This window comes from Budorcas taxicolor, chromosome 1 (genome assembly GCF_023091745.1).
Source record: "Budorcas taxicolor isolate Tak-1 chromosome 1, Takin1.1, whole genome shotgun sequence".
In the NCBI taxonomy this organism is placed as follows: Eukaryota; Metazoa; Chordata; class Mammalia; order Artiodactyla; family Bovidae; genus Budorcas; species Budorcas taxicolor.
This window is the reverse complement of record NC_068910.1, coordinates 160,525,097-160,538,278: the sequence shown is the minus strand read 5'-3', so window position 1 is coordinate 160,538,278 and position 13,182 is coordinate 160,525,097. Positions and strand designations below refer to the sequence as shown.

The window sequence follows — 13,182 nt, the reverse complement described above, 5'->3', positions numbered from 1 at the left end:
GGATCTTCCAGAACTGAGCCAGTCCCTTTCTGGCAGCTGTTCCGGGGAGAAGGGAGGAAGCAGAGCCTCTAGGCACCTGTGGATCATGTGCCGTGTGGTGCCCAATGGAAAGCTGTTGCTGGGGAGAGAGTGATGTCTCACACCACAGCGACCCTCCGGAGAGAGGAGGAGGGATGCTCTGCCTCCTTGTTACCAATAGCAACTCTCACTCTCTCCCCACGCAGCCCTTGGCAACTAACTCTGAGGCTGTCATCTATTCTGGCTATTTCTTTTTCCTCTCTCTGTGAGTATGCCTTTCTCTTATTCTGCCAGGGTCACTATGTCATCCCTGGATAATGGTATTAATTAAGATTGCTCTTGCATCGTGGAGGGGGAAACTGTGGGTGAGTGTGTGAGAAACACGAGGACCTGATGATGAAGTGATATGAGAAAAGGCAGAAGGGTCTTGTCCCTTCATGATAAAACTGCCCTGGAAGGCATCTAGAAAAGGATAGGAGGTCTCAAATGGTCCAGGAATTGGCCCCATGGCAAAGAGAATCAGAATTGAGAACGTATCAAGGAAGATACACCGTATCCACAGGGGAAAGGGAAGAAGCAATGAATTTTTGCTCCAGAATAAGATACAAAGACTCTGGTGTGAGTGCACAAAAAAGCCAAAAGTTCAAATCCTGGTCTAATCTGTAGAACTCTGTTTACAAACTCCAGTCAATCAGACACTACCAATAGAATTTTTACCATACCCTTCATCATCCATGCAAGTATTCACTTAGTATTTTTCTTTAAGTCACTTTTTATGTGAATCAGTTTATTAAATGGAAAGGTTAGATCACTGCCACAGAGAAGAAGCCAGTATCACCTGCCATAAAGAGCAAGCAATAGCAAACACAAAAATTATAAATGTTCAAGCACAGAGCAAGAAATCACCTCACACAGTACCAAGTGTGTATATACATTTAGGGAATTAATGTCTTAAGGAACAGAAGAAAAGTCAACCAATCTAATGGGCTGACCCTTAACTATCACCCATTCTGATGAGATGTTCTGCACTGTTAGGAAAGATATTACTCTGAGTGATAAATCAAAGTGTTTCCATATTACTTCTTGGGTTCTGCTACCCACTTCAGCCAATATCTCCTCATAGTGAATAAGGACTTACTGTGCAAACAGTAGGTCCTTAATATGTACTTTAAGATGAATAACAGCATACAGAAAATCATTCAACAAGTCTTCGTACATATTCATCTAATCCTGTTAGCAGGACCTAAAGATCTGAGCTCATTCCAAACAGAAATGCAGAAACTCTTGACATTAAATCTGCAAAACACCGAAGACCAAACTCACCACTTCTTAGACTTCAGCCGAGGCGCTGGGTTCCGGGGGATGAGGAAGAGAGCTCTCATGGGGTGCATGTCACACAGAGCTGCAAGAGACCAAAACAAGGGCCAGCTCAGGTTAGGGGGCCAAACCCGGGCCAAGCCCGTCCTTTCTGTGCCGATACTGCTGCCAAATGGCTTCCTGAGTCCAGGCATGACCAGTGAGCAGAGGCAGGAAATCATAAAGCTTCCCTTTGGTGAGCATTAAATGAGACTGATTACAGGAGTCCCATAAAATCTAACACCTTTCAACTAGAGATCGTTAACATATCTACTTGCACTTCATTTTTAAGGAAAACAAGTCAAAGGCTCGACACCCTTTGCTTTGCTAAAAATAACCATCTAAGACTCCAAGTAAACAACATCCACATAACAGCTATAATGGAGACAGTAAGTTATTTTTAATTAGTAAAGTCCCAAATAATCCATGGTACATCTCTTATACAGTGAAGGCTTCCCCATTTGCAGTGTTATCTATTAATATTAATACACGGGTTTTTCGTGTATAAAGCACTAGACCAAAACACCTCTCTCTCTGTACTGATAAATACCTTGAATGGCTTTCAGGCTTTTCATGATGGGTTTTGTTTGTCTGGTTGGTTTTGTTCAATGGCCCCAGGAAGACCAGAGGATTAAGGCAAAGGAAGTCTGGTAGAAGACTCATAAAAATATCTCATTGTAAAGATGACATTATCATTTATAGTAAAAACACTCACACATTCTATTCAATATTTCACTAGTTTACTCTTTAAACATCTGGGAATATCTTTTCCTGTGTGCCTAGAATAAGGACACATTTTCCCCCAAAGCTAAAGGATTCTGCTGGGAGAAAGTTTATTTTTAGCTCCTTCCTACTACTCATCAGGGGCTTCTCAGGTGGCTCAGTGGTAAAGAATCCACCTGCTAAGAAAAGAGATGCAGGAAGCACGAGTTCGATCTCTGGGTTGGGAAGATCCCTGGATGAGGAAGAGGCAACCCATTCCACTATACTTGCCTGGGGAATCCCATGGACAGAGGAGCCTGGAAGGCTGCAGTCCATGGGCTCCCAAAGACTCGGACATGACTGAGCACACAGGCAGTAACTGCTCATTAAGCATGGTGATACAGTTTCAAGACTGCCAATATTATCTTTCTGATTCACAAATGCCTACCAGCATTGTGGATAAGGGACATTTGGTCAACAAACACCCTAGTCATGCTACAGGTGAATTCTACTAATTCTCGAGTGAGAAATAAGAACACCACGATCACTCGAGGGTAAAATGTCATATGAGCACAATGACTCGTCATACTAACGTAGGGCCTGTTTTGGTCCAGGTCTTCTGAAAAGCAAGACATTAAGGTGATATTAAACATGAGAAAATATCACTGGAGGAAATTCCTGCCTGAAAGGAAACAGCAAAGGAGCCAAGGAAGGCTGGGAGAGTTGTCGGATTGCTATGAAGGCCGATGGCAGTGAAGGTGAGAGGGAGAAGCAGTAGGTGGAAGGGTGCTAGGCTGTCCTGCAGTCTAAGGAAATCAAGGAGGGAAACGAAGGAGTGACAGCTGCCTTCCAAGGAGCCCCCGTCCTCCAGGAAAGGGTCTGCCTTGTATCCCTGCCACTCCCGGTCACTGGAGGGGGTGGCCCTTGGGAGGGGCCGTCGTGGCAGCTGTCCCTGCTCCGTTGCACTTCCTGAATGGAGTCTCGGAGGTGACGACCACGTAGCTGGGGAGGGTCTTGGTGGGGCCAATGCTCCAGATTCCCAGGAACTGGAGAGGTTCTTTGGGTAGCCAGAGCCCTGCCCACTCTGTCTCAAATAAGCAGGGAAATCTAACAACCTAACCGTTAGTATTTTAATACGAATGAGAGCAACCGAGTGCAAGTGTTCCCACAACCCATGCCCTGAAAATCAGCTTTGAATTTCTGATATGTTGGCGCTTACACTCTTCGTGGCTCAGTTCCAGTTTGAGTACAGGTGAAGAGTAGCTGAAGGACAGGCTATACACTGAGTACATAAGATAGACAAGGCTTCTCAGAGTCTGCTTTCCTCCCCCTTCTGGTCTCGCCTCATAAATACAAATCCTCACACGACTCTGAAATGAATGGATTCCTGGTTGATTTAGATGACTCTGCTTTCTCGGTACGCCAGCTTGAGTCCACGCAGGGCTCGGCGTAGCAGAAGTAAAGCTGCTGGCAAGGAAGCATCCGCACCTGCAGAGCAGGCCAGCAACAGATTTCACCCAGAGGAAGGTACTTACGGGGAGCACCTTCTGCCATCTCGATAGCGGTGATTCCCAGAGACCACAAGTCACTCTGCAAAACAAGGAAGGCACAGAAGCATGGGTAAGCGCAGTCAACAAAGGCTCCCTGGGCTAAACCAGGCAACTGCTTCAGAAATGCCTATGGGAGAGCTGTCCAGCCATCTCTTTTCAAACCTACTTCAGGCAAAAAACAGACTTGTTTTCTCCTCGCTGATAATACCTTTCATGGTGCCTGACACATGGTGAGTTTTCCATACACATATGAAAAACAAATAGAAGGTTTCAAACATTAATTCATCACTAAAATTTCCCTACTGATTGGACCACAAGGAACTGCTGCTGTTTGACTGTTTTTAATACCTTCACTGAAACAAAACTGTCAAGTAATTAACTGCACATACTCTAAGTGTACCAAGTGAAAGGGTTTGGTGTTTATGTACACCTGTGAAATCACCAGCACGGGCAAGGCAGCAAACACATTCATCTCCCCAAAGGTCTCACTTGCCCCTTTGTAGTCTCCATTTCCTGCCCATCTGTCCCCGACCCCAGTTCCTGTTCCAAGGCACCCACTGATCTGCTTTTTGTTACTATGGACTAGTCTGTATCTTCTAAAGTTTTGTATAAAATGAAACCTCCTGGTCTCTTTCACTTCAAATGATGTACTTAAGGCCCACCGTGTTGCCTTGTGTATTGGTACTTCAGTCCTTCTTACTGCCAAGTAGCGCTCCATTGTACCAACACAGATGCTACAATTTGTTCATTCATTCACTTGTTGATGGACATTTGGGTTGTTTCCATTCAAGGCCATTAAAAATAAAGCTGCTACAAATACTCATGTGCAAGCCTTTGTATGGATGTATGTTCTTATTTCTTTTAAATAAAGACCTAAGAGGGGAATGGCTGGACCATATAGTCGATGCTAGATCATACAGTATTTATAGTCATTTGTTTTTAACCTACAAAAAAGCCCAGCAATTCATATCATTTAACCAAACAAGATGAGGATGGGGAAGCTTTTGTTTAGTTTTGTCTACTGCTGTATCTCAGTGCTTAGAATAGAGCTGGCCACAGTAGTGGGTGCTCGATATATTTGTTAAATGAATGAACAATATTACCATATATTTTTATCTGATAAGTAGACACATACGCAAAGTAGAAATCCTATACCCTTATTATCTTTCTTATTCTCAGGTTAACTTTCATGCTCTTATCAGAATTTTCTGGGCTAATGCCTCCACCTTGACCTATGCAACCTTGAGCAATATGCTTCTCCCCAACTCTGCACACTGCTCAACTGTTTCTAAATAGTGCATAGAAGGGAAGCAAATTGAGAGAAGGGAAAGCAAGTCAGGAAATGCCAAAAAGACTGCTAAGAAAACACACATAAACACTTGGTTCAGTGGTTCACAATCCTGATGAAGACTCGCACACTCCCTTTCTTTTTAAATATACGTTGCATTCTGTACATCATTCTAAATTCTCACCTGTAACCTCACAAGATTTCAGAGATCAAAGTTAAGTTCCCTTGCTATTCCCACCAAGCAAATGTCAAGGTCACACGTCAAGGAGATATAACTGGAAGAGAACTATGAACTCCTCCCTGAGCCATTCCCTAGAACTAAACTTCTCAATGTCCTGTGGGTGACACCTAGGCCTGTTCAGTATTTGAACTCAGGCCCATCCAACCTGAACAGGACTTTCAAGGGGCTCTAGACTCTTGCCTAAAATGTGATCTACCTTTGGGCAAGTGGCTGGGGCACATCCTAACCCCACACTAGGACCAAACAGGGATTCTTTAATTCACGAGCCCATCAACCCGTCCACATAAACGTTACAAGTTCTCAGTCGATTTGAAGATAACAACGCACCTGCACAAAACCACTGTCCATAGATTCCAAGAACATCTCTGCATAGAACATCACTTTATCATCCTTTCTTTGTTTCATTTCAAGGTATATTCAAATGTGTCACTGAATACACACACACACACACACACACAGACAAGAGTGGCACAGCCTGGCACTTTGCTAAATCTTCCCGCAGGCTGCTGGTCTTGCTCACTGAGGTTCTTTTTGGAGCTAATGGGAAAAGCCCAGCTCACTCATCACAGGCTGGCTCAAGAGCAGCAACTGTAAAGATGAACACACAGCTCTCTTGTACCGGAACATGATGGTTCACTGACAAAGACAATCATTGGGGAACATGACGAAAACCCTGACTCACTTACTGCATGGGAGGCATTCAACAGAAAACAGTCTGGAAATGGTGGCAGGATTGGGCTGTTCTGATATGACTCCAGGCCTCGGCAGGTCTCCCACCACCTATCCAGCATCTTGGGAAACCGAGTGTTTGTGCAGTGTGAACCAAGATGCAAATACGAAGGCGGTGGCTGGGCTCTCTGTCCCCACCTGCCATAGCGAAGTCAAATTAAATGGCTTTCAAGTGTAGGAAGCTTGAACTGGTTTGAAAGCCAACCCAGCTGAAAGGAAATGATGGAACTGGGATGAGAAAAGCTCCAGGCTAGTCTTCAGACAGGGGAGGAGATACTCAGAAAACTCATGCAAACTCCTGCCTCAGGGCTTTTGCTCTAGATATTCCCTCTGCCTGCAGCACTGACCCTAATCATGTGCGGACTGACTCTCTCCGCTCCACGGAAGTCTTTGCTCAGGCGCTCTGCTCTTAGTGAGGACCACCCAACCTCTCTCCCAGCGAGGCCAGACCCTTCCCCCTTTCCCACTTTTGTTCTCCAGAGAACTGATCACCTTCTGCCAACTGTGTAACTGACTCATCACTAATTTATTATGTTTCTTGTTCACTGTTTGTGTCCCCTGCCCTCAACACACACACTTCATCATGAAGTCCACAAGGGCAGGGAATCTTTGCTTTGTTGACTGGTACATAGTATTAGAAGAGTGCCCGGCACATAGTAGGCACTTCGTAAATACTTGTCAAGTGAATAGACACATGAGAGAAAGGCGCAAAACCTAAGTGTCTTAAGGCTAGACTCTCTGTAGAAGGATGGTTTTGTTTGTTTTTGTTTACACAACATGTGGGATCTTAGTTCCTCGACCAGGGATTGAACCTGTGCCCTCTGCAGTGGGAATGCAGAGTCTTAACCACTGGATCACCAGGAAAGTCCCTTAGACCTTTTGTAGGTCATTTAGTCCAACTTTTCATTTCACAGAGGAGAAAAAATGACTTAAGATCACAGAGCAGCTAAGCACCAGGTTTTAATCAGAGCTGGGTCTCCTGCCTCCCAGGCTAGTTCTTTTTTTAAAACTATCATCACAATGTAAGAACCTAATAACTCACTTTAAAAAACTTATTAGGGACCCATAAAACAATTGCTTCAGATTCCTCCTTTGTCTACAGGTACCTTAAAGTGCTGGTGACTCAGATGAAGGTGTTGAGATTCAGTGAGGCACATCCAAAACCAGTGCTCAACTTCCTAGAGGCAGTGTGAATAAGTCAGACAGACCCAGATTCAAGTTCAGGTTCCTAATTTAACTGCATCCAGAAGACCGCACAGAGCTCAGCTTTCCACTACACAGCAGACAATTGTGACATGTATGTACACAGGCATGCTGCCTAACACAAAACCCGGCACACAGTGGGCTCAAGAATAATTAATCATTTCCTTGTCTTCTACTGTGAGGTAAGACTGCCTTTGCCTGCCCAGTTTAGCCTTCTATGGCTTCCCTGGAACTGGGTGTGGCCAGTACTGTTTGTTGGCTAACCCAACAGGCATTTCAATCTGCACTGCCCTTGCTGCCTCCATTTCAGAGCACAGGAAAGCTAAACTTGGTATCCAGATTTCCCTCAGCTAAGGATGGCAGTCAAGGAAGTGACCTAGTTCTGGCTGCTGAGACCCAGGCAAACATCTTCTGGGAAAGCTTTTGCTTTTCCTGAAATAAATGACAAATACAGCTGGTGTCTTGACAACTCTTTCCCACTTCTTAGTGCCTTGAATACAAACATGCCATCTGGAGTTACAGCATCCATCTTGCAACCATGAGGCAATAAGTCAACAAATTAAGGATGACAGGGCAGGAAGGTAGGAGCCCGTGTTTTGAAGACATCAATCAATCCTCACCTGCCTTCCTCCAGACTTCTGGTGACACAAGAAATGTAAGTATGGCTAAAAACATTTCTCAGTGATCGTATGTACAGAGAAATCATTTGAGGAAGCATATTTCGATCGTAAGGAAAAAGAGAGGTCCCAGTTGTTAGGTGATCCTCCCTTTATGCCACCAGAAGCGGGAAGGGTTAGTGAAAAGAGCGACGTTTCCTTCGTTCAGTACACAGCATCTCAAATTTTCTCTCTGGCTGCTTTCCCCAACCCCGCCAAACAACCCCTTCAAACGAAAGATCACAACATCCCAACTCTGGGGCATCCTTTGCCACATGACCAGGCCAGAGATTATTTCTTCTTTAAGCCTTCATTTGATATCATTATTAGGATCTTTTTTTTTTTTTTTCCCTTTCTGGGATTCTCTTGTATTCCAAAAGGAACATTTGTATTCCTGGCCATATATACCCAGAGCTGCTTGTAAGCTATGCTTAACTGCCCATGCTAGAAAGCAATAAACGTCCTTGATGGGCCTTGTTTAAGCCTTTGGATATATTAGCAAGTCCCAGAGACACTTCAGAACTTAAATACGGGAGAAAATGTTCCAATTACAACTGGCAAGACAGATCACAGGAGATGAGAGAGGGAAGAGGGAGAAACAAGATGAGGAGAGAGTTGGGAGAGATAAGTTTCCTCCGTGGCCGTGGTGTGACTCATTCTGGCAGGAGCTGGGTAATTCATTATTCTAGAGGTGCTGTGCAGCCTGGCCAGCAGCATGATTAATAGCCCAGTGCCGTGTGCATCACCAACGGAACAGAGACAAATTCTAGTGCCTCCGAGAAGGCAGAGGCAAGCACACAACTTCTGGCTGGTGGGGGGCTAGCTGGCACAAAGGAACCTGAACATAACAAGAGGCCATTCCTCTTGGGGCTGGGTTGCTCAACAAGTGAAGAGGACATTCAGAAGGCCAAACCAGCCATACAAGGAGGCGGGGGAGAGGCGGAGTGGTGGGCGGCGGGCAGGAGAAGAGCCCCAGTGTGCCCTGACAGGTAGAAAGAACACATGTTGTGTAGCGAGCAGACCTGGGGTGACCCCCCTCGACCCTCTGAACCGATGTCCTCACTTGTAGCATGAATAGAACACCTATCTTGCACGGTTAATATGAGAATTCAGTAAGATATGCAGGATACTTCCCTGGTGGTCCACTGGTTAAGTATTTGCAATGCAGGGCATGCGTTGGTCCCTGGTTGAGGAATGAAGATCCCACATGCCTCAGAGCAAAGTCCACGTGCCGCAACAACTGAGCCCACGTGCCACAACTAGAGATCTGCGCAATACAGCGAAAGATCCCATGTGCCGTAGCTAAGACCCAACACAGCCAAACAAATTTAAAAAACATTAAAAATAGTAACAATCAAAAAACAAGGTATATATGCAAAGTTCCTAACACAAGGCAGTGTACATAGTGGGTATTAACAAATACTGGCACAGACAAATCCTGAGGTCCAATTCTCACTGACTGGCAGTTCAACGAGCAAACCAGCGAGTGACAAGGAGCCCTGGTACTCAAAGAAGTTTCTGGGATGTTACAAGAGTAAACAGGAAGCTTAGAGGAAGCAAACAGGAAAAGGTGTGTCCTTCCTCCTCCAGCCTTGCGATCTACCCAGATGGCCAAGTAGGAATGGGGTTAGCTGAGTCCTGACCCCATCTCCCCTGAGCAGAGGCTAGCAGGGTGGTCTAGAGCTCACAAACAAGAGCTTCATAACAGACGCAATTGGTGCAGTAGAGTCTACCAAGTTTTGCCAAGACCAAGAAATCAGTAGTTTTTTTTTTAAACGAAGACCAGAAATCATTCTTTCAACATGTAACTTATTCTCTTTTTGGAAATGCTACACCTGGAAAAAGCAAAATGAATTTATTTTATGTGGTCCCTAAGGGCAGCACCTTAATCTAGAGGTGTAAGTTGTAGAGAAGCAGATTCTGGCTCAATGTAAGCAGAAAATTAGAGGTGTATAGTACAAATAGGTGGCTCAAATTCTATGATATTGCTGGGATTTTTTTAGGTCAAAATGTCTCCAAATGGCAGTACCTTCATATAAAACATAAACATGAATATTAACTACCATACATTGACTACTTATCAAATGGTAGTGAATTAATTCCTTTATACATGTCAGTTCATTTTATTCTAATATAGCCTTGTCACATACAATTTTACTCCCAGAGCCTCAGAAAGGTTAAATAATTTCCCTGAAGTTATACAGTGCAAGGAAGTGATGTCTACATTTGAAACCAATCCTATCCAACTTCAAAGGCCTGACATGCCCTACATCATATACACTACATTATATATAAACAGAACCAAGGTGGTGCGGTCAGGGTGCCTGAGGTCATTCAAGCAGAGGTTGTTCAGTTGCTCAGTCCTGTCTGATTCTTCACGTCCCCATGGACTTTAGCACACCAGGCTTCCCTGGCCTTCACTGTCTCCTGGAGTTTGCTCAAACTCATGTCCATTGAGTGGCTGATGCCATCCAACTGTCTCATCCTCTGTTGCTCCCCTCTCCTCCTGCCTTCCATCTTTCCCAGCATCAGGGTCTTTTTCAGTGAGTCAGTTCTTTGCATCAGGTGGCCAAAGTATTGGAGCTTTAGCTTTAGCATCAAGGCTTCCAATGAATATTCAGGATTGATTTCCTTTAAGATTGGCTGGTTTGTTCTCTGTGCTGTTCAAGGGACTCTCAAGAGTCTTCTCCAGCACCACAAATTGAAAGCATCCACTCTTTGGTGCTCAGCCTTCTTTAGAGGTAGTTATTCACAATCTCATTTCCCCCAGAATTCCTTGTTCATGCTGCTGCTAAGTCACTTCAGTCGTGTCCGACTCTGTGCGACCCCATAGACGGCAGCCCACCAGGCTCCCCTGTCCCTGGGATTCTCCAGGCAAGAACACTGGAGTGGGTTGCCATTTCCTTCTCCAATGCATGAAAGTGAAAAGTGAAAGGGAAGTCGCTCAGTCGTGTCCGACCCTTAGCATGGACTGCAGCCTACCAGGCTCCTCCATCCATGGGATTTTCCAGGCAAGAGTACTGGAGTGGGGTGCCATTGCCTTCTCTGTCCTTGTTCATGTACCTTTGAAATGTGACCATAGGGAAATATTGGAAGAACAGGTTATTTTCTTCACCTGGGGATCAACTGAGAGCCTGGGTGAGGTGGTAGCATATCCGACTAAAAAGTCCTGTGCAAGTGGGTGTGAGCATGGAGCACAGGAATATGTTGGATAGAAGTTTGTCTCTGCCAGGAACAGTAACGTTGGTGTCTGTATCATCCTTTCTTCCTGCCACACGGGGATGGGACTTTTGCTGAAATTTCAGTAGATAGAGGTCAAGGCCTCATGTGAGAGGCCAACCTCACTCTGCAATGTGAAGATCATCCTCTCACAAAGCACATCGCATACACCTCGGTGATGCTCCCTGGCTAGGCAAGTGTTCACTTTCTCTCCAGCTGAGCCTCTTACCTTCAGGGGTGCTTTTCACTCTGTCTGAATAAAGCCAATTATCTGTAACACAGGAGGATGAGTACTTGCTCTACAGTCAGAGCACAATACTCACCCAAACCCTGCAGGAGACATCTATGTCTTTAAATGGTCCACAGCACCTGTGTGCAAAGTCTCAGAGTTTAGGTGGATAACAAACGACATTAGCACAGATCAGGCCAGTGAATGGGTGGTGGGGTAGAGGGGATACACCATTTCACCATACTTCTGTTACTTGACTAAGCTACTGTAAAAGCATGACCAATTTATGGTTTAAAAAACTAGAACAGTTACAGAAAGATATCTAAAATAAAAAGTTTAACATGTACATTCTGCTGTGTTTATAATAATCAACAAGGACCTACTGTGTAGCACAGGGAACTCTGCTCAATGTTAAGTGGCATGCTGGATAGGAGGGAAGTCTTGGAGAGAACAGATACACGTATATGTATGGCTGAGTCCCTTTGCCGTCCACCTGAAACTATCACAACACTGTTAATCAGTTATACTTCAATATAAAAAGTTAAAAGAAAGAAGTTTAAGTTCTCCATCCACATGCCGTTCATCCATCAGGTAGGGGAGAACCAGTCTCTACTATGGGTACCGGAAGCTGCTCTGTGTACCTCACACTATATCTTGGAATCTGCCCAACATATACACAATCTCATTGTTCAGATGGCTGTGTAGTACTGCAGTGGACAGCTGTGCCAGCCTTTATGCAACTACGAACGGGCTCCTGCCCACAGACAACGTCCGTTAGTGAGTAGTTCCGTTAAAGCAATAAATACACAGGACTATAAAACACTCGGCAAATCCCCATCTAACTGAAATGAAATTCAAGTTAAAAATATAAAAATTTAAACAGCCTAGGAATTTTGAACAGTTTTATTAATTCCAAGTCTTTTGAATGCTTATTATTAAATGAGAAAGCTTTCATTATTGCCCCACGTACTTATCAGGAAAATGAAACCTTGCCTTTTGCTTGAAGTGTTTTGACAGATGTTCTGAAAACAAGCAAGGAAGGGGCTCTAGGGGAAAGGGAACACACCAGGCAAATGAGATTCTGGCTCCTCCTTAGGGTAGGGGCTACTTTCAGTCAGTGGCGTACTGTGCCTAGCAGGTATCAGACAAAACCAGACTGCAAGAAAAAGCATGGGCTCTTCAGCCTATTTTCTTATATAGAAGCTCCTATTTTATTGAATTGCTATAGTTAAAAAAAAAAAAAACACAGCAGTTTCTAAAGACATTGCTGCTGCTGCTGCTGCTAAGTCGCTTCAGTTGTGTCCGACTCTGTGCGACCCCATAGATGGCAGCCCACCAGGCTCCCCCGTCCCTGGGATTAGGCAAATAAAATAATACTCAGGGGCTTTCCTGGTGGCTCAATGGTAAAGAATCTGCCTGACAATGCAGGAAACACAGGTTCAATCCCTGCCCCAGGAAGATCCCACATGTTGCAGAACAGATAAGCCTGTGCACCTCAACTATTGAGCCTGTGCTCTGGAGCCCAGGAGCTGCAACTGCTGAGTGGAGTGCCCTAGAGCCCAGCTTCACAACAAGAGAAGCCTCCCCAAGGAGAAGCCTGTGTGCCATGACCAGAGACTAGCCCCTGCTTGCTACAACTAGAGGAAAGCCCGCATAGCAACAGAGACCCAGTGCAGCCAAAAGTAAATTAAAAAAATCTTAAAACAAGAAATAAATAATAAAATCAAACTATATTCCTTTGCATTTTGTCTTTATTTGAAAGAAAGGGCTTTTGTGAAAGAAGAGCTGACAAAGCCCAGTGGCCTTCAACTCCTCTTTTATTCTAAACATGCCCTCTAGGCTGAAAGTATCTACAGCACGTGAGAGAGTGAAGTGCTACGGTTTCTGGTCTCTGAGGCCAGGATACACACTGGGTCAAATGGACAACCAAACACAGCAACAAACCACTGAACTTTGATAAGGTCACAAATGGACTTTCTAGTAAAAAACTG

General features: G+C 44.7%; 1 protein-coding gene across 1 annotated transcript in view; it reads right to left on the bottom strand.

The window, feature by feature from the left end:
- TNIK (TRAF2 and NCK interacting kinase) overlaps positions 1–13,182 on the bottom strand; it is a 398,208-nt gene that overhangs the window by 112,686 nt on the left and 272,340 nt on the right. Inside the window, exons 8-9 of the mRNA XM_052645336.1 lie at positions 3,612–3,666; positions 1,342–1,420 (exon numbers count right to left, since the gene is read on the bottom strand). Coding sequence (XP_052501296.1) covers positions 1,342–1,420; positions 3,612–3,666 — 134 coding nt within the window. The remainder of the gene's footprint in view (positions 1–1,341; positions 1,421–3,611; positions 3,667–13,182) is intronic.